The following is a 20115-nucleotide window of genomic DNA, read 5'->3' as shown; positions in this document are numbered from 1 at the left end:
TTCGTTAAGAGAATATTTCTCTAAATATGCTATTATTCTACAGATGTCAAAACACCAATATGTGCAGTATCAGGCGCTCAATTTCTTACAAGAAAAGGCTTTCTCGATCTACGGAACACTTTGGACGCCGATGTCCCTTTCAATCTGTTTCGTGACGAAGGCAGAACATTTCTACAGGTAATTTTCCCATAGACTCAGTATTTGTTTCAGTTAATTATGTTTCTAATACAAATAGAAATTTCTTATAGCAATTATGTGATTTTCTCAGTGGAGCGGGGAGAATGATGTGCGTGCAAGAATGACCGGGCGAGTAATGGTGGTTCGATTGCTGTGTCGTGATGTCGCCGCGACTCCCACGTCACCGCTTGATTTGCGAGGGGTGTTCACGCCTTGCGTCGCGTTCAGGGTACAAGGAACTCCGCCTAAACCGTATTCCAGTATGTTTGCTACTTTAAAATTCACATTCAGTTCTTCTATTTTCAAAATTGATTAACAGGGTCATATTTTCAGACATAACAGAAGTCCAATTCGCACCAAACGCACAAACATCAGGATCGTCAAGTTCTGCAGGTCTGTCAGTCTCCGAGTATGTGGCTATCGGCATCAGCTCCTTACTTCTCGGTCTCATCTACGTTGCATCAGTTTTCCTGTTCCTACACATCCGAAAACGACGAAAAGCAATGTCTGATGAAGACGGAAACAGAAGAAAGGGTGTCATAAAGAAAGATGGTTCTATTATAACAGAACGAGACATCGTTAGAGTGAACAACGAACGAATTCAAGCACTTCCTAATGCGATGGGTCAAGACGATGGAGTTATTAAGAAAAATCCATTGTTGAACATCAATCGTCAACACCACGAAAATAAGAACTTTACGAGTGATTCGAGTAATGTATCAGATTCAGACGAGTTCTGCGATAGTGCTCGAAGCGAAGATAATTTATATAATGTAAGTTTATAAAATAAAAATTACGAACATAGGGTTAATTAAATTAAAGAAGAACTAATTAAATTTGAAATGTACTATTTTTTTATTTCAGAACCAGACTACTGCGGCAGTAATCCATCAGCATTACGGTGATTTCAAAGTAAATAAGAATGATAATTCAGAAGTAAGTCATCGAGACGAGTCGGGCATTGAAAAGCTACCAGACGAACACGTGTCTATTGTAGAAACACAAGATGATAGAGAAATAGCGCGACCAGTTGGCACAACACGCAGGAAATTGTACTTTAACCCAGCTTATTTTGAACCACAACTAATGGCGGTGAGTTTGAAACTTACTATAATTTAAAAACTTGTAAAGACATTCCTACTGAAGCTTGATTTAACGATTATAATGAATTTTCAGGAGCCACCAGCAGCAGCGTTAGAATTCTTAGTCAAAATCCGTGAAGTAATCGCAATAGCAAAACACAAAATGGCAGCGAAACGATTCCAACCAAGTTTGAACCAAATACCAGAAGAAGAAACATACCCTTCTAATGGCAATAGTTTAGACATGTATCAAGGAATGGGAAGCCAAAGAAGTGGTAGTGTCATCAGTTTAAAAAGAGAAAACAGCAGGAAGAAAAACTGCATTGGCTGTCCAGGTTGTAAGACAGACGGTGATGATATACACCAGATAGCAAAGTACAATATCCCAGCCTGTGTTAACTGTCTTACCAATAAAGGAGATAAGCAAAATAGTATTCGAAAGTGGTTGGAAAATATTCCCACGGCAAAACAACACTCGTTGTACAACGAATTTTTACCCACAAATCAAAATGGTTTGGCAGAATCTCTTTTATCGCTCCCTATCAGTGAAAGTCGGCGGAAAGTGAGAAAGCAAAACAGTTTTACAAGTTCTAACTCGATGTATATGACTGATAGTTTTTCAGTACCCAAGAAATCATCAACGTTATCTGTTAGATCGGAACCTACGATGCGAAATTACAATTTACCATTACCTGACTTTGAAAACACGCATGGACAAGGGATAGACTTTAATTTGTATTGTCAAACAGTTGCTCGTGTTGATGATATCAGACCTATTGGTTTAGGTGAATATCGAACGGTGAGTCTTCGAACTGCCATAGAAAATGCAAGGATTATGAAACAATTATCTAATAAAAATGTTTTACCTGATATGGTAAATGAAGCCATAGCTCTTGATCACTGTACAAAGTCTTACAATCAGAGCAGCTCAGATGAAGAGAGGATAAGTAACAAAAATTCCAACAGTCTAACTACTAACTTTAACTCGAGAAACACTTCTGAGAGCCCTTCTGGAAATGATTATGAAACTGACAGTTTGGAAAGAAGCACAAACAAAAAAGGTTTATCAACACCGACTGAATATCCTGATGTACCGTCATCACAGGCTAGCCCAAGTTTAAGTAATGCGTTGCCACTTGAAGAAGAGCTCACAATGAGAAACGCTGTATACAAAGTTCATTCTAGCAGCAACAGTAACACACCATCCCCACAAGTCTGTATTGATCAAAATCATTATGAAATAATAGAGAAAAATCAACCCCCTCCATTCGAACCTCCAAAAGCTAGTTTAGTTAGTGAAGTTTATGTAAATAATACTTACAATTTTGGGAGTACTCCAACGTCACCTAGTGGCTCTGAATGTTCCATGGGAAGTCGCAAATTAGTTACAGCTGTTAACGATGCGGAACCAAAACCGGGTTGCCTAACAATTGAAGTTAAAGACCCTCCTGAAAATTACATAAAAATTCACGAGTCAGATGGTTTTGAGCCGGATACTTTAGATAGAAAGCATCCTAAACATAAAGACTCTGCAGAAACTACATATTTTAGTAGGAAAGATCTAATAAATCATATTGAAAATAAGGATGTTTCGCCAAACCAACATCGGATACAACTCAGAAGTAGCGGCACGTTCCAGAAAACGAGCGACAAAGTGGAACATCCGAATAAATTCAACAGCCTCAGACATGAATACGAGCCACGCAAAAATGTATATGAGCGTCCGAAGTTATCAGCCAATATTTACAGCGGTGCCAAAAGTCTTGAAGAAAGTACTGATGACACTTGGCAGGAAGCTGAAGAATGGACCACTGAAGAAGGGAGAATATTAACGTTAGAATTGAGGCATTCTAAAAGACAGAGGCAAAGCACACCTCCCACGATAAAACAATTGAAGAATCTGGCTAGGCCCGACGTGTTACCACCCTTGCCGCCTGCGGACGAGGACCCAATATACGAGCAGCCAATATTTCCTCCCAGGAAAGTTGAGACCGAACTAAACGGAATCGATCCAAAAAATGTGACTGGCAGAAGCCTCGATCCGAGGATATTTACAAAGAATATGACTATTGACTCCTCCCACGATAGTTCTATAACTCTTGATTCGCATTATGGACCTTCCTGCAGTCCATTGAGAGCTTCTGTCCAATCACAATCCTCGGAGTATGAAAACATGGAGTCCGTCAGAAGAGCGGGCGACATGAGCAGGACTTTTGTTAGAAAACGTTCAGGTAGGGGTAACAATGTCAACACAGATACTTTTGTAAAAGGAGCTAAGATAGATGGACATTCTAAAGCAAGGTTCCGAAGAAAGAAAGGTTTTAATGTGCAAGACTCGGGATATTTGAGTAGTGACTCTACGTCTTCAAGACAAGTGCCTAGAAAACTAGTGGTTGCTAAAATAGTGAGTTGTAGTGAAAGTGACGATACTGAAAATGAAGCTCGAAGTGAATCCGGTGCTGAAAGTATAGAGACACATTCCGTTTACTTTGATAGCTTTCGAAAGATGCAAACTGAAGTAGAGGACAATTTCAGTTAGAAAGTAATTATTTTAGAGTTTATTGAATGTTGAAGCTTTCTGATGACTGTTTAAAATGCATTCCTATTAATATAAGTTGTGGTGCAATAAGAATACTTAGGTAGACAATGAACTTTGTGCAATATCATGTGCAATAAGTAAAACGTTTAATAATATCGTTTATTAATAATCTTAGATTAATAGTATTTTATGAAGATTTTTATATTTTTGTACATACTCTTCTACTTAACACTGTATTAAAAAGAAAATGCAATAAGATAAGTATTATGAACGTGTATAACACGACATAAAATGCAATACAATATTTCTTAATTAACTATATTTTTAATGTTAAAATTACCTCTTACAAATCGATTTTACTTAATTTAAGAAAACAAAAAAATAGAATAATTAGTCAATTAGAGAGGCCGGACGTGCAATGCAAGAATAGAGTTAGCAAGCAATATTAGTTTTAATTTATTTTTATTTGTACAGTGTATGATTTTTTTTTTTAAATTAGGATATTTTTGTCTCTGTATATATGGCAAAGTGCGAAGAGTCAGGCAGCAATGTTTAGCTTCCTAGTACCTGACAGTATACAGTGATCCAGAGAGGATCGGCAATGGAATCATCCTCTCCGTTGGTTTCCAGAGCACAAATATTTTGGTTGTGGCATTAGACTTTAGTTGGGAACAAACGATCGTGGGGCATAAAATGCTGACTTTTTGAGTATAACAGTAGGAATATGAGGAAAATATTTTTTTCCATAATAAAAAAACATGGTTTAAAATTAATTAAAAATTAGTTTTGTCAAAATTCCCTTCGTACTCTGCGATTTAAATTCTTACCTTTGTACAAGGCTCTTGTTTTTAAAAGACGGTTTTTTTTTTAATATTTTATTTTTGCATGGTGAATAATGACGTCATATTTTTAAACTATTTTACTCATTATTTAGTCAGATTGTTTGTTACCAACAGTCAGGGGTTTTAAGGTAATGGGTTATTTTTATTCTAGTTGAACTTTTTATTATGTAAAATTAGAAAGTAGCTGATAAAATGGTGCTAAGAAAACGCAAAAGGGGGAAACCGGGTACTTGTAGTTTTAAGTTTAACATGTTTGTTTGAGATTTGTAACGTTTGTACTTATTTGGTGAGACAGCTTTCAAGAATAAGTAGCAATAAGCAGTTGTGTTTATGTAATTTATTTTTCTACGCAATCAAGGGGAAAATTCTGTGCCTTAGTGAAATAGGGATATAAAACTATCCTAGGTCGCAATATAGTTCTAAACTGCCTGGATATGCAACTATTTGTTTGAAAATCTACACATGCTGCTATATTCATTTATCGGTATAATTTGTACAGCAATTGAACTTCTCATATTTCTTAAATCGTGATTGAATTGGGATAGTTGAAACGGTGACATCTCTTTTCAAATTGATGTGGGGCACACATCAATTTGAAAAGAGATGTCACCTGTTAGGCGATATTGTAATAATTTGGGCAAAAATGCCTATTTTCGTTTATAGTTTTAAAGCTCTATTAGTTAAATTGAAACTGTAAAATGCTCAATTTGAAATAAAATAAAAAATATTTCGTATTTTTTTATTAATAGGTAAAATATTTTCTCAAAAAGCTCTCTTTACAGCCAGTATTTAATATTGGCTATTGTTTGTACATATTAGTTTTATTAGTCTAATTTGTTGTAATTTAATACTTAATTTATTTAATTATCACCAATAACTTTTTATTAAGATATTGATAAGACAGCCTGAACTAAAAGTTGGCATTTTGTAACAATTTACTGTACTGTTATTATTAAAGAATGAGACACAAATTGCAGTTATTATTTTTTTTCACTCCATAGACGTGACAATTACATTCCATAATTCACTCTTTACAAATTGAAGCGTTATTTACACTCAAAACAAATTAAGAGGCAATGCCAATAACACTACTAAAAAGATCTAATTTCAAATTAATGGCACAACCTCAGGTTCAGATATTAAGTAGTTATCGCATTTTATCACAGATTTTATTTAATACTACGTAGAGATTCTAGACTTACCCTATTACATACCATATATTAAACCTTGCCATCAACTTTTTCAATCGATACACATGACATCACTATCCGGACTATCTTGCACATCATCATTCAACAATTTAACACTGGCCGCTTCTTCTCTCATTCTATTTTTAAAATCCATATAACAGCTCTGTCCGGCAGCAAAGAGGTCTATTTCACTACCTATTTTACTTTGAACAACTATGTCTTTGGACTCACCCATCTTCATCATACATTGGTCTAGATATTTCAGTACTAATTTTGACCGATTCAACATTGAAGTTCCATAGTCCTGATAATTGGATAAGAGCTGAGTATTTTCTGTAATATCTTCATTGTAGTGTGATAGTTTGTTGTCTTTGGCTGTAATTTTATAGTTAGGGGTGGTGATGACTATGGTTAGAGGAATAGCATCTTGTATGTAGTGTATGAAGGCCAACACTTGAGATGGTGTCCTGAAAAAGAATAAAATATGGGTACAGATTTTTAGACCAGGTAAAATCGTCAACTTTTTATTCCAGTTTTAGGCATAGCTGGAAAGAGTTTTGTTAGGCTAGTCATCAAACAGGATAGTATCAAATAAAATTAAGAGTGCATTTGGTCAGTGGGTTGTCTTAGGGGTTTGACTTTCGTTCTTCTATCTATGAATAGTCAAGCAAGGTAAGATACAAACTAACATTATTATATTGTACCTTGAAAATACAGATAAAGTCAGGAACTCATTTCCATTTACTAGTTCATTGTTCATCATCAGCATTAATCCATTTAGTACATGGTAAGGAGACTTTCTATGGATAGCAACATTTTCACAGTGAGGCACTTGTTCCATTTTCAAATATTTGCAGAACACATCCAAAGACAAAGGTTCATCATTGTCTTTCTTTATATGCCTTGCTATGAGTTCTGTTTTCGTTGTAGTGGCCAGTATTGCTAACAAGATGTTTGAGTCTGAAATTAAAGTTTTTAATTTGCATTAAACTCTGAACAAGGAACAAATTAATATGAACCTTATTTTGGAAGCATTATGATTGAATTGAATTATGACTTATTTATGGTGCCTGATACTTTTAAACATGCAATATGTTTACACGAAACACTTGCTATAACAAAAATCAATACAAACCCATAGGCTCACTAGAAAAGACATCAAACTCCTCCCCCATAGTATCCAAAGAGGATAAATACACATTTTCAATAGGCAGAAGGAATTCCTTTCCATTCTTTTTATAAAAAATAATAGCATTGAACTCAATCCTGCTTACGATGGAACTTTTTATTTCTTCCAAATCAATTGTTACAACGATAGCAGAATCTATATTCTTTTTAATTGATTGTGACCTCCTTTCTTCCCAAAAAGGTGAGGTGGTAGTCTTTTGGAATATTTTGGTAGTGTATTCAATTGAGTGCAGGATATTTTTTGAAGAGCTTTCATTTATGCCGGTCTGACCATGGATAAGCATGTGAACTTCTTCGAGGTTTCTGTAAGTTAATGTTAATAATGAGAAAAACAAGGCATATAAATGTAAAAAGATTTTTTAAGCATAAAAAAATAAAATATTATATTATAAGGATGATTTAAAAAAAAAAGTTGTGGTGGCCTAGTGGGTAAAGAACCAACCTCTCGAGTATGTGGGTGTGGGTTCGATTCCAGGTCAGGCAAGTACCAATGCAACTTTTCTAGGTTTGTATGTACTTTCTAAGTATATCTTAGAGACCAATGGCTGATAAAAAGGTGAAGGAAAACATCTTGATGAAACCTAGACTATAGTCTGAAATCACCAACCCGCATTGAGCAAGCGTGGTGATTAATGCTCAATCCTTCTCCGTGTGAGAGGAGGCCTGTGCCCAGCAGTGGGACGATGAAAGGCTGTAACAGAATATTTTAAAAAAGGTATACCATCAAATACTTACTCATTGTTCAAATTGCATACATTTAAAACTATAACCACCTTCTTATTGCAAACTTTAATCCAGGGAGTCTGTGTGTTGATTCTTAGTGCGCTCGCTATCTGTAAACATTCATAATAAAAAATATAGTGCTAATTACAGGTCATTACTTTCATCTAATGAAGTTGCAGATGGAAATTGAAAGGACAAAAACTTATGTAGGAACCTATTGTTATTACTAAGAAGAAAAAATAATTAAGTACCTCTTTTGTGCCATTGTTAAATACAGAATCATCCAAATTAGGATGTATCTTCTTATAAGTAGAAAATGCTACAGATTGATGTAAATCCAAAAAGTCTTTGTATGTTTTCTCATTAAATTTTACACTGTACTTTGCTTCAATTAATTTTCTTTTTAAGTGGTTTATTAATGGCAATATGTCATCGTTTTGGTCATCAGAAACTGCCATTGATACATCAGGACACTTATAGTTCTCAAAATTATCATCAAAGGTTAGTGGAACTGCATCCCCAGTACAAAATACTCTCAAACTTGCCTGCCCACTGCAAGCAATATCACTTATATCGTACCTGGCCACATTTGAAACTCTTTGGTGTATCAAAAGTTTGTCCTGCCTAGACAGAATAGTTACTGTGTCTCTTGCCACCACTAAGTAAAAAAGTTCACATTCCGTATTTCTGATTAACCTAATTTCTGTAGGATTGAGAATATCTGGCAGTTTTATTGAACATGTCAAATCTCTTCGGTAATATTCTTTAACTTCACCACTTTTTGTACATATCGTTACATCGATATTTATGTTAACACTTGGATGTTCATCGTAGAGGACAAAACAACTTGTTTCGCTTAAAACTGATGCTGGCACTAGCTTCGTTAATACTTGCCGCACATTTTCACACAGTTCAGATGTCATATTCACTGTTAAATTTACACGTTTATCTTAAAAAATAAGTTTATTGTGATAAAAATTATTTACGGTTTGCCGCTTCCCGTCGATTGTTGGTGTCACTGTCAAACAAATGTCAATGTCAAAATAGGGTTACCAAAGTCAAAGTATATTTTTCCTTAGTTAGGTCTGTATGTGATCTACTGGTTACATCTGTTGTACTGACCAATTTGAATTTTTGTTTGGTAAATGTTGGAAAACGTTTAAAATTAAGTTTGATTTTAAGTTAAGAATAGACTCTTAGCGTTTGTCCGTAACATTCTTAGTTAAAATTTACATGAAGGCGATATGTCGATGTGTCAAAGTATAATAATTTAAATACAACTATATTTAAATTATTATCGTTGTAAACATGTTTGGTATTATTTTCCTAAAAAGAGCTTTACTGATTATTTTATTATCAGTTGCGTACTTTTGTTTAAAAAGCATTCCAATAATATAGGTATTTTTTTTAAAATTGCAACTCTGTAAAAGTCAATGTCAAACGGCTTTTTTTTCGTGGATCTCAGATAGTATCAAATAAAAAGCCTTGTGTAATTGAAAAAAAACTTGCAGCACATTCAACGACTATCTACGATTCTAATGTTGGCCCTGTGAAACGGCTGAAACAGCTCTTCCGATTTAATTGTTTGGCATTAGATTTATTTTAGATAGGTACTTATTTAATTTACAGCTATTGTACCTACTTATACATAATCATGTAGGTACCCAAGTTATAAAACTTTTATCTTGATATTAGGTAACAAAAAATCCCAGATGTAAATACATTAACAATATTTGAATCAGTCTGGGTACTTACTTTGCAGTCTGCTGCATAAAAAAATGGCCAGATTTAATATGAAATATGCTCTTAGCTGCAAATTAAAATCTTTATTTAACAGCTACGTCATCTAGATGCTTATACAAAGCACTAAGCATACCAGTTACCTCATGCATAACATGACGAGCATGTGAACGTTAGTGCATGATTGATTAACTGTTCACAGGACAGTTTTCATGAATACAACCATTTTAACTTGAGCTCTGAGGGACCGCTGCCAGCGTTAGGAGCTTCGACATCCAGTACATTGTCATCTGTCAGGTTATACTGGCTTATCTACTTGAAGCAACGATCCGTAGCTTTTCAATACGGCAGTACAAAAGATCGTTTCCCATCTCACGGAGGCCTGTTATTGCGGTGACAGTCTGGCTGCACACAATGCAAGTGATTTGACTCGCATGCATAATGCATCACCAGCCTGTACAAATGTGTGTTTGCCTAGTTTTTGCTTACATTTATATGGAACAGATATTAACTCGTCTAGACTGGCGGCCTACTAAACAACTGACGAAGATTTACTTACCCGTTCTATTTTGAACTTTTCCTTATATTCGCTTGTTTTTCTGGTGGTCTGGATAAGTTCCTAAAAAAATATGGCTCGCACATTAGGTGTGATAAAAATATGCATGGTAGGTACTACACCTAGGTAGGTATAAAGTTAGCTACGACGAAAAAAACAACATGTCAATACCAAGACAAAGTTATGCAAGGTCCAACTACCTAGATAGGTGTACCTACTAATAGGTAGTTAGGTACACCTATGACGATAAACCTCTGACTCCGAGTTTAACAATAATTGACTCCTCAACTTTCAGACACCCATCTAAGACTAATTTGAATATTATGTTTATGCAAGTGGGAAGACCACAATCCAGTGAGAAGATAAGTATACCTAGGTTTACATCAGATTTAACCTTCGATCCATGAACCAGGAATTGATAAATAGGTAGCCTACTTATCCGCTGAAGCATTGAAAGATATAAAAGGATCCTACCTAAGTAGGTACTAACGAAACAAGCTACATATATTAAATAAAAAATAAACACAAGTAAGTGGTGCAAAGTAGGTACCTAACTGAAATTTTGACATCTGAAATATTAACTATGACGACTTACTATGCTGTCTATATTGTAGGCATTGATAGCAGGTAAGCGTAGTGTAGGCAGGTACCGATACAATGATAAGCACACATATCATAATCGTGTTAAGAAAAATTGGGCGTCAGGACAAGGCCACAGCTATTCCGCGCTATGCACTGCATTGCAGCATAAACCTATCTAAAGTGGGGATATAGTCACGCATATATCCAACACAGTATTTAAGATCTTTCAATTCAGCTTATCCGTAGGAAGGTCGGAACATTTCAGCCAGCAAATTAATTTTGACACTGCATACCTACTGCATGAAAAGGGCCAAAAAGAACTGAAGTCGGAAAGCTTGACAAAAGTTTTAATTATTTAGGGGGGTTTCAATTGCACTCAATAATTTAGAGAAACTATAGATACTCCTTTTACTATGAGCCAATTCCACCGGGACGTGTCAAAGTACGTACGTAGTTGCACAGGAAACTCACCGGTTCATTCCCGCTGCGAGCCAGAGACCCCACTTCTAAAGTTAGGACCTACCGAGGAAATCCATTAACTTTTAATTGATATGGGTCTACCGTGTACCTCTGGTTTAATGTAGGTAATGTAAAAGTGGTTTTCTTTAATTGAAATGTTAAGTTTTTAATTAGGTTGTTGTTAGAATGTATTGTTTACAAATAATTCTATGTACTTTTTTTTTATCCCGTCTTTTTAAGGGGAACGGTTCTTACGGCCAGAACTCTGAAGCCCTTTTGAGATAGAATGAAAAGAATAGCGACACACAAGGAGTACCCGGCGATTAGATTTCCCTGTATAGGTACCTACACTATTAATCCCATAGATTGTTCGGCGAAAAAGCGACCCACTTTAATTTCACTTTTCTATTTTCCAAATAAAACAAGCGAGCGAGAAACGGAAAGCACTTGAACACGTTCCGAGCTCGGCGAGTTTTTGTGTTCATGTTTTATAGATGACTTCGATCATTGTTGTTGACTTAACATGAGAACTTACATGTGTTGATTGACACCGTTTATGTCCTCAATAAATAAGTTATCGTATTACTGGGCTAGGAGGTAATTGTTACTATTTCTTAAATGAACTTTGGAAACTACTTAATAGTTTAACTGCTGTAAGTGTTTCAAGTGTACGTAAGTGTTTGGAATTAAATTCATGAAATGGTTTAGTTAATAACTCTCGAGTTTGGCTGTTACTGTTTGATAGGTTGTCCATATCTCGCCTATTTGATACTATACTTCTTTATGACAATCTTTCTTGATGTCGATTCTATCTTCGATCTTTCTTGATTGTGCCACTAAGTTTAGTGAGAAACAAGAAGCTAGTGAATTCATCAGTAGGCCCGAATTATTCCATGCAATGACTATTCCATTAGGACACCTGCTACCTAATAGGTATACCTAGCACCTGCTGCAATAAAATATAACAATTATGTTATGCTTTTATATCTATTCAGTTCTACTTAAAATAATAATATAATCTTTTATTCCAGTATGATTTTTCTTCTGCAATGTTATGCCTAGAGCATATTCTATTCATCTTCATGTGGGAACTAATTCCGCTTCGCTAAAAAGGCTACCTATCTGGCAGTCCGAAAACAATTCTCGAATCCAACCATTATTTCCTGAATTTCCCTTTCAAGCAAACTCTTTAGCTTTATACTATTAGAGTAAATGTTTCCTCCAAAAGTAAACAGTTTTACGTAACACATTTTTTATCACTACCAAAGACAAATTCGCGAGTTTCATTAGGTACGTAACATTTTGAGGATTCATCGTCTTTCATGTTCACGAGGCGAATCCGAAGCCGTCTAAATAGATTCGGGACACGGTTGACTGAACACTTTTTCAGCAAATACTTCGCTCGTCATGTGATTAGCAAAGTAATGACGAGCTGTGTTAATGATTGGTCACAGATGGTATCTATTTAACGCTTAATGTTTTAATTATAGAATACAATTAAGTCTCGATCTGTATGGAAATAGGAGTCTAGTCTATAGCAAACAGATGTTGACGCCACGTGCATTAATAAACTAGTCTAAAGAGCGAAAAACGTCTTTGCGTCTCATATGAAGAACCCCACATATGCAGACTTAACTGTGGGGTGATAGTTGGTCCGAATATTGATCATTTATTTTCAAGGCACTTCATCGTGAATCCAATCAAACTTTTTTTAGTCGGTCTGATACAGGCCGAAATATGGGCACTACCATCCATCACCATATGGATTTATGAGCCTAATCAAACAATCGGCTGTCTAATTTGCAGTTAACGAGCGTTCATATACCTGCAGTAGGTATGATATGGAAATATTCCAGAACGTCAAGCATGCATGTATGGTTGGATTATTCTAATATTAGCTCAGAAGACCTCCGTAGTCCTGTCACCTACGCGTTCGTGGCCGTGAGCGCCGACAGTTTAAAATAGTTACTTTAAATGGCTACTTCCTTTCGCGGTGATTGTCATAGAAAACACTGGAAATTGTAGTAGGTAAGAACTTAGATGTACTAGGTCGTGCCATGTGAAGTCTTTAACAAAAGAATAGTTTATATTTTTAGTAGACTAGGAGAAAAAATATAATCTGTGTGCTCTCATGGAACTCATGAGATACATAAATATTATTATTCTGGAAGGAGTAGGTAAGTATTATTTCTACCACTGCGATCAGTCTGATCTTGGGGTTTTTTACATTACTAAATAAACATTACTAAAAAACTTTGTATCCTATATCCTGGATACCAATGACATCTAGTATTGCTTCAACTGATAGATGATCCTGTGGTTTTAAGCTTTTATAATATTTTTACAAAAGTGAAGAAAGTAATTCCTCAAGATTGTCCTTTGGATGACCAAACATACCTCATCGATATAAAATGCTCAAGTAGGTGGACAAATTAGTGTAAAAGCTAATATATCAAGTTCAATGTTACACCGTAGGTAATTGTAGTGATTCCGAAAATAAATTGTATGTTTGGTAAATTATGTCAGAATTTACATTATTGGTTTACCCACCTACTCACACATGAATTTCCAATACCTAGCGGTTTTACCAACAAATGGTGTTTGAATAATTTATACAAAACCGTTTATTTTTGTTCTATACCATCATCTAGCGACACGTTTTTAAAAATAGACTGAATTATTTATTTACTTTTGTCCTTAAACTGATTACCTATTAGGTAGGTAGGTAAGTATTTTTTGTATTAATAGCTAGAATAAATTTACTTACCTATACATATAGATATGTTCGTAACAAAACAAGCGTGCCAGCCGTTTCACCCGCATCCCGTGGGAACCTCGGCAAGAACCCGGATAAAAAGCCTATAGCCTTCTTCGATAAATGGGCTATATAACACCGAAAGAATTGTTCAAATCGGACCAGTAGTTCCTGAGATTAGCACGTTCAAACAAACAAACAAACAAACTCTTCAGATTTATAATATTAGTATAGATTTTGAAATCTGTTCTTAATTTTAAAGGAAATGAAGTCATTCATTAAATTAAGACACCTAAAAACAACCAAAGCTAAGAAGATTTATTTTATAATCCTACAATTTGTCTTTGCTGTCACGTTAACTTAAAAATAACTCAGCTCAGGGATTTACTACAACAAATATCTGACCACAAGGAGAGACACAAATATTCAGTAAATATTCTCTGTCTAATTGTAAAGACAATATTTTCGAGATCTTTGTTGGCATTGGTCATTAGGTCACACAAACTATGAATCTGTGCCAAACTGTAAATATAATAAATTAATTTCAGTCCTCTTAAAGTGGATGACGTTCACAAAAATTATAAATTTAAAAAAACCCCCGACCCAAAAAAAGTATGCAATAATTATGACAAAAGGTTAAAAACGCTAAACCCTATAAAACGCAAAAAATAACTTTTAACACTACGTAAACTAAATTTTGTCGTGTCGGGGGACCGCTCTAATTCATTACTTTAGATACGAGTTTCTTTTTTTAAAACGAATGTTGTAATTAGGTAGGTATCATTTTATTTATGTAAGTATTTATGAAGGTAAAAAGCGGTCCCCCGACACTTCAAAATTTAGTTTACGTAGTGTTAAAAGTTATTTTTTGCGTTTTATAGGGTTTAGCGTTTTTAACCTTTGTCATAATTATTGCATACTTTTTGGGTCGGGGTTTTTAAATTTATAATTTAATTTTATTTCATGCTTTTTAAAGGAGCTCCTTAATTTTTCCTTCTTTCATTTAATTTATTTTATCTTAAGAGGGGGTCGCTATATGCGATCTCGGCCAAAGGAAGCTGTTTAACAATCCTCATGACAAACTGGCTCTGGGAGAATTGCACAGACTGAGAAACAATAAAGATTAACCTTTGGACATTCTAGATTTTCAGCAAAATATAAATCGGTTTATCCGTTTCATTCCGGCATTTCAGGGTTTCATCCGCCACATCCCATTTCCAGCATCAGGTTCTCGTCAATCAGAAACATGAAGAGAACTCGTCAAGACAAATTCAACGAGCCCAAACTCGATGGGTTTACTAAAAGGCAGTTCAGGGTTACGTCTCCTACCTTCGTGCCCTAACAGCAGACCAGCTCAGTGGTTCCAAAAGGCATTAGTGTTTCAAATTTCAGATCCCACATATACTTGCAAGTAAACAGAGCGTGTAACATTCCTATCACATCTAGCAAACGAGCTGATGACCTTGAAGACCTGAACCGATTTCCACCAAACATAGCTAAGAACTCTCCCGACTGACATACCTTTTAAACAAAAAAAACCGCATTACAATCGGATCATCCGTTTGGGAGCTACGATGCCACATACACACACACACACACACACACACACACACACACACACACACACAGACACGTCAAACTTATAACACCCCGTCGTTTTTGCGTCGGGGGTTAAAAAGGACAGCGTAAATAAGCTATGTATTTACGTAGTAAAATATACGTAGGTATGTACGTAGGTATATATTGATTTGAAGATAAGGCTTATCTCACGAAAGCCAGATAAACTGTGTCGCTTTTTGTGTGAAATTGGAACATGGTTTCGGAAGAACGTCAAGCTGAACAAATACTTTTTTCTGTCGTGTAGAGAAAAAGTTTCCCAAACAAGAGAAGGTTCTCCATTGAATGTATTGTATATATTTTTGACCAAAAAATGACATACCTACCCCCAAAAAAACAAATTGATCAAGGAAATTCTTTCCGCAAAACTCTCGTTTGTAAATTCGAAAACGGTCTAAAAACGGTTTATCGAAATATTTACTTCTTACTTAAAGGCCAGCTAAATAAACATTGAAAGACGTCATGTTTCATTAGAATACAACACTAATTTAAATAGTCGATGGAAGTAGCCTATTAGTGTCAGGTTACTGTGGCACTAGGTACATACATACTGATTAATGTGTACAATTTACATGATGGCTACAATTTTATGTTCATTTAAATAAGAACCTATGAAAAGACTCATAAAGCGTCTTTTCCTTGATAAAAGGTAACGGAAGATGAGCATTCCAAAAATAAGATATAGGAGTCTTCCTAATATACATAGTTTCATTAATGTTGAAGGAAATCGACCGCATATTTCACAGTGGGGGGACGCCCCGTCAGATTAATATTATAATGAATGGAATAATAACTTAGGATGTCTTTGATTTTATTTTAAATTGTTTATAAATTATTGCAGCTACTTCCTTAATAAGTAATCATTGGACCCCATTCATCGAACCCTAATGATAGGCAGATATTGTCCGATGATTCAAGTAACGATATGAATAATCGATAGGGTCAATCGATTGATCATTAAACCGATTCGTTCATCGATAACAGGAAGCATTTTCTATCGACGGCTTAGCAAAGGAATGATCAGATTGTGCCACGTACCAAATCAGCAGTTAGGTCACGTAGGGCCGACACTACTGCACTGTTATGTTAGACTTTGATTTCCATTGCTCATTTGCTATTAGCATTCCTGAGTGTGTCTAAGCTGCCGCCAGCAATGTGTCTGCATATTTGCAATTAATTGCTTGACTAATAAAGTTAATTGAACAAAGCTTCCGAAGATTTGTAATCACGGTCACGGATGTTTGTGGCACGGTTTGTTTAAATGAGAATGTTTCAAGTGGTTTTCTTTGAAATGGAATGCAAAAAGTGTTGGGATCATTATTTTATCAAAGCCTAGCCTACCGACTGGGCTTTAAAAAACTTGCTTAGAATTTTGACTAGCTTTTACGGCACCGACAAATAAGTCGTCTCCATATACTTTGTATGCCGGATGCAAGTAATTCCAATTTTACTACTTAACACGAAATAATGTAAGCGGCAAATATAAACATTAGACAACAGTGAGGATACAGGCAATTTCCACCTTAGCCTTGACTCTTGATCTTCAAAACTAGCTAGGTAAGTACTTATTCAAACTAATAAAGCGTAGTTTTATCATCACCATACAATCTAAATGCCCAATAAACACAGCCAGACAAGGGTTCTAATTTAAGAATGAAGTGACTGCTGAGTCATTGGACTCTGGACCCACTCGAGTCCTTTGGGTAATCACTTTATTACGGCAAGTTAATTAGCGATATCTTCACGTTGTTTGACTTTATCTGCACCTCCGCTCGTGGGATCACTGTGACCTAACACGACAACCTTGAAAGGTCTGCACATTATTCCTTCCTTTATAAATAACCTCTCAAATGTCAGAAATTCACAGCATTGTTCTTAAGTAGGACCCCAGATAGGATAGCGCCGATAGAGACGTGCATGCAGACGAAAAGACAAGTTCAACATTAAATCTCAAAGATAACAAGAACTGAAAATGTGGGAACAAGGTCATTTAATCAGCTGATCCAAGAGGGTTTCCCGATAGACCTCTGAGTCACGCATGCGTATTGACAAACGTGTTTCAGAATTAACAACAAAATATTATAGAGAAATGTAAACGGTTGAATGTAACCGCAGAATTCTTCAACGCGGTACAGAACCGGGTCAGTGGCTCGGAATTTCGCATGTCACGGCCTGTTGTTGGCACATTTTTGCAAAGAAAATGGTATGTTTTCGTTGTGTTAAGTACCGGGGTGGTTGCCAGAAATAAAGCTGCAGTGCAGTAGTGAGCTTGCAGCGGCAGACTGCGGTGCTTGCTCACCATTCATTGTGATGGCGGGAGGTCGATACGCCAGTGTCGCCGCGCCTTCTGTGGTGCGCGGTCGTAGCTTACCGTCCGTCGGTTCATGCCGCTCGTCTGACATTTGTGAGCACTGCGCAACCGACTGATATCGACAGTGAAGCCTTTATTTATAAACAAATTGTAATTATCTGTGCTTTTAATATTTTTTTAACGCCAGTTTCATTGATGATCAAGCGTTTAAATACTTTGATTGAGGAGTATTAGTGAAATTCAAGAAGATATCGTATTTATTTAATATTTTACGTGAAAGCGCACGTGACGACAGACTATTACATAAATATTAAATAGTATGGACACAAATTTATTTGCAACTTAATTGATGAGTAAGTATTTACACATGTTTTATATGCACGATCTCTGATAGGAACTACATTACAATTTATTACAATAGCTGTAAATGAATGAGTGAACAATGATCCTGTTCAAAATATAAATAAGAAAAGCAACATAAAAATTAGAATAAAAAATCAGCTGTAAGTGGAGATAAGAGTAGAAAACAAGATTCGACAGTTACATAAGTATTTATCAATGGAGATATTATTTGACAAGTGATACATGACACTTGAGGATAAATTCCCAATCACATCGGTTGTGTAGGAGCAAGCATTCAAACGCCCACGGATCCACTGCCGCGGTCCCAATACGATGACACATGCGTTAATCAAATTAAGAAGCCATACGAGTATAACAATGATGAATTAGAATACTGCAAAGAAGACATTTCATGCTTTTCTGTTAAAGATACAGAAATTGAAAGATCTGATCATGTAAATAAGATAAATAACAATTCCGATGAGTCATTACTTAAAAAGGCTTTGAAGAATAGACTTGCAAACGATAATGATGATAGTACAACAGAATGCATAGGTAATTCGTGTTTAGACATTACACAAATCGAACCAATTAAGCATTATAAGCCGTAATCCAATCGACTTGATGAGATTAAGAGCAATTTGGTAATGTAATAGCTATAAGTAGGTAAGCTCAAGCAATTAAATTGAAAAGAATCGTAAACAAATGAAGCTCATTATATTTTGGAGCTTACTGGATGGGAAACTTTTAATTGATTGCTGGAAATATACAATACAAGCAATATTTTTCAAAAGCATTTATTTACGTTACGTGCAGTAAAATACGAATGATTGCTTCGCGTGCCGAGCTTTTGTTTAAATTTTTATTATCAGTAGTTGCATGAAACTCTGTTTTGTAGATTCTATGAAAATTATTTACTTACATTGTATTTAATCACGATAAAGAATTGATCATTATTCATTTTATCGGCATGTCAAAATCAGTTGTTTAGATTTGTCATACCATTAGTGCACATTTTTGCAGCTTTTAGCAATTTGAATAGGATTCACTTTTAAGTTATAAACATAAACAACTTTCCTAAGCTTGGTCTGCAAATTTTTGCTCATCCATTGAATCAACGAAGCTTCAGTTTTGCCATATTGATTTCTTTGGTCCGATTCTATTCAACTTTGGTAAGCATACAATATCTATTATCTACATTGCTGATAGTAAAGATGAAAAATATGCTGTTCGCAAATAACAAGTCTGCAGCTATATGTACAGATTTAAGTAATTCCGCCTCAGGCGAATTCTTTTTCGCAAGGAATTCGTGTTTGAATAATTTTCAATGAATATGACAGTCAATACTGGTCGAGGTCACCCTCCATCTTCTATAGGCATTTAGTTGTTCACCTTTCAGAATGTACTGGAAAATTAATCGTAGGGTCATTTCGCCTGTTCGCGACCATCGCCCAGTTCGCGTCCATTTTGCCGATCTCCTTTAAAAAAACTTCGAAAACAAGATAATTAACACACCAATCAAACGAAAGATCATTACCGCTAATACGTTAATGTATAAGAGGCACGCACAGATAGACAAAAGTTCTGTGCGTCCAACCAATCCTTTTAGAAAAAATAATTAGTCTAGGCTCTTCAACAAGAAAGCGCAAACACGTTGAATTTTAGATAAAAATTTGTGTGAAGCGGCGTGTTTGATGGTAAGTTTTATATTGTTTTATGTGAATTTTAGGATAGATAGCTATTTCTACAGTTTAATGATGAATAAAGGTATAATGTTTTTTATGAATTTGGTAATGTTTTTTATATTTAACGAATAAAATAAGGTGGACGCGAATTACTACATCGAATTTTACAAAACTTCCACTTTGCGTCCACAATGGACGCGAACTAAAACTATCCTCTATACTAATAAACCAAATTGCGTCCACTGTTTTCGTTAAATACTTGCTTATAAAAAATAATTAAAACATGTGTACTGTTTAATATATTAAGATTAAACAGTAAATTTTTTA

General features: G+C 35.3%; 3 protein-coding genes across 6 annotated transcripts in view; 2 read left to right on the top strand and 1 right to left on the bottom strand.

Annotated features, from left to right (window-relative positions):
• The window catches only part of Sha (shavenoid), a 58678-nt gene extending 53457 nt beyond the window's left edge, over window positions 1-5221 (top strand). For both annotated transcript variants that reach the window (XM_064038143.1, XM_021326493.3), the window contains 5 exons: window positions 44-177; window positions 269-437; window positions 511-950; window positions 1042-1269; window positions 1354-5221. In XM_064038143.1, coding sequence (XP_063894213.1) covers window positions 44-177; window positions 269-437; window positions 511-950; window positions 1042-1269; window positions 1354-3798 — 3416 coding nt within the window. In that variant the 3' untranslated portion in view covers window positions 3799-5221. The remainder of the gene's footprint in view (window positions 1-43; window positions 178-268; window positions 438-510; window positions 951-1041; window positions 1270-1353) is intronic.
• LOC110370613 (uncharacterized) lies at window positions 4636-8747 on the bottom strand. Its single transcript, XM_021326494.3, has 5 exons — window positions 7993-8747; window positions 7754-7851; window positions 6966-7321; window positions 6535-6790; window positions 4636-6297 (listed from the first exon to the last, which is right to left on the bottom strand). Exons 1-5 carry the CDS (start codon window positions 8662-8664, stop codon window positions 5883-5885), a joined length of 1797 nt encoding a protein of 598 aa, XP_021182169.3. The 5' UTR covers window positions 8665-8747; the 3' UTR covers window positions 4636-5882.
• An 8967-nt stretch (window positions 8748-17714) lies between these two features.
• Window positions 17715-20115, top strand: part of LOC110370529 (carbohydrate sulfotransferase 11) — a 59803-nt gene continuing 57402 nt past the window's right edge. The window contains exon 1 of one of the 3 annotated variants that reach the window (XM_021326368.3): window positions 17715-17911. The gene's annotated coding sequence lies outside the window, so the exon portion shown is untranslated. Of the gene's footprint in view, window positions 18115-20115 lie in introns of all 3 variants that reach the window. The other 2 variants (XM_021326367.3, XM_021326369.3) reach the window with 2 other exon arrangements.

Source organism: Helicoverpa armigera, chromosome 15 (genome assembly GCF_030705265.1).
Source record: "Helicoverpa armigera isolate CAAS_96S chromosome 15, ASM3070526v1, whole genome shotgun sequence".
Taxonomy (NCBI): domain Eukaryota; kingdom Metazoa; phylum Arthropoda; class Insecta; order Lepidoptera; family Noctuidae; genus Helicoverpa; species Helicoverpa armigera.
This window is presented reverse-complemented; position numbering and strand designations above follow the sequence as displayed.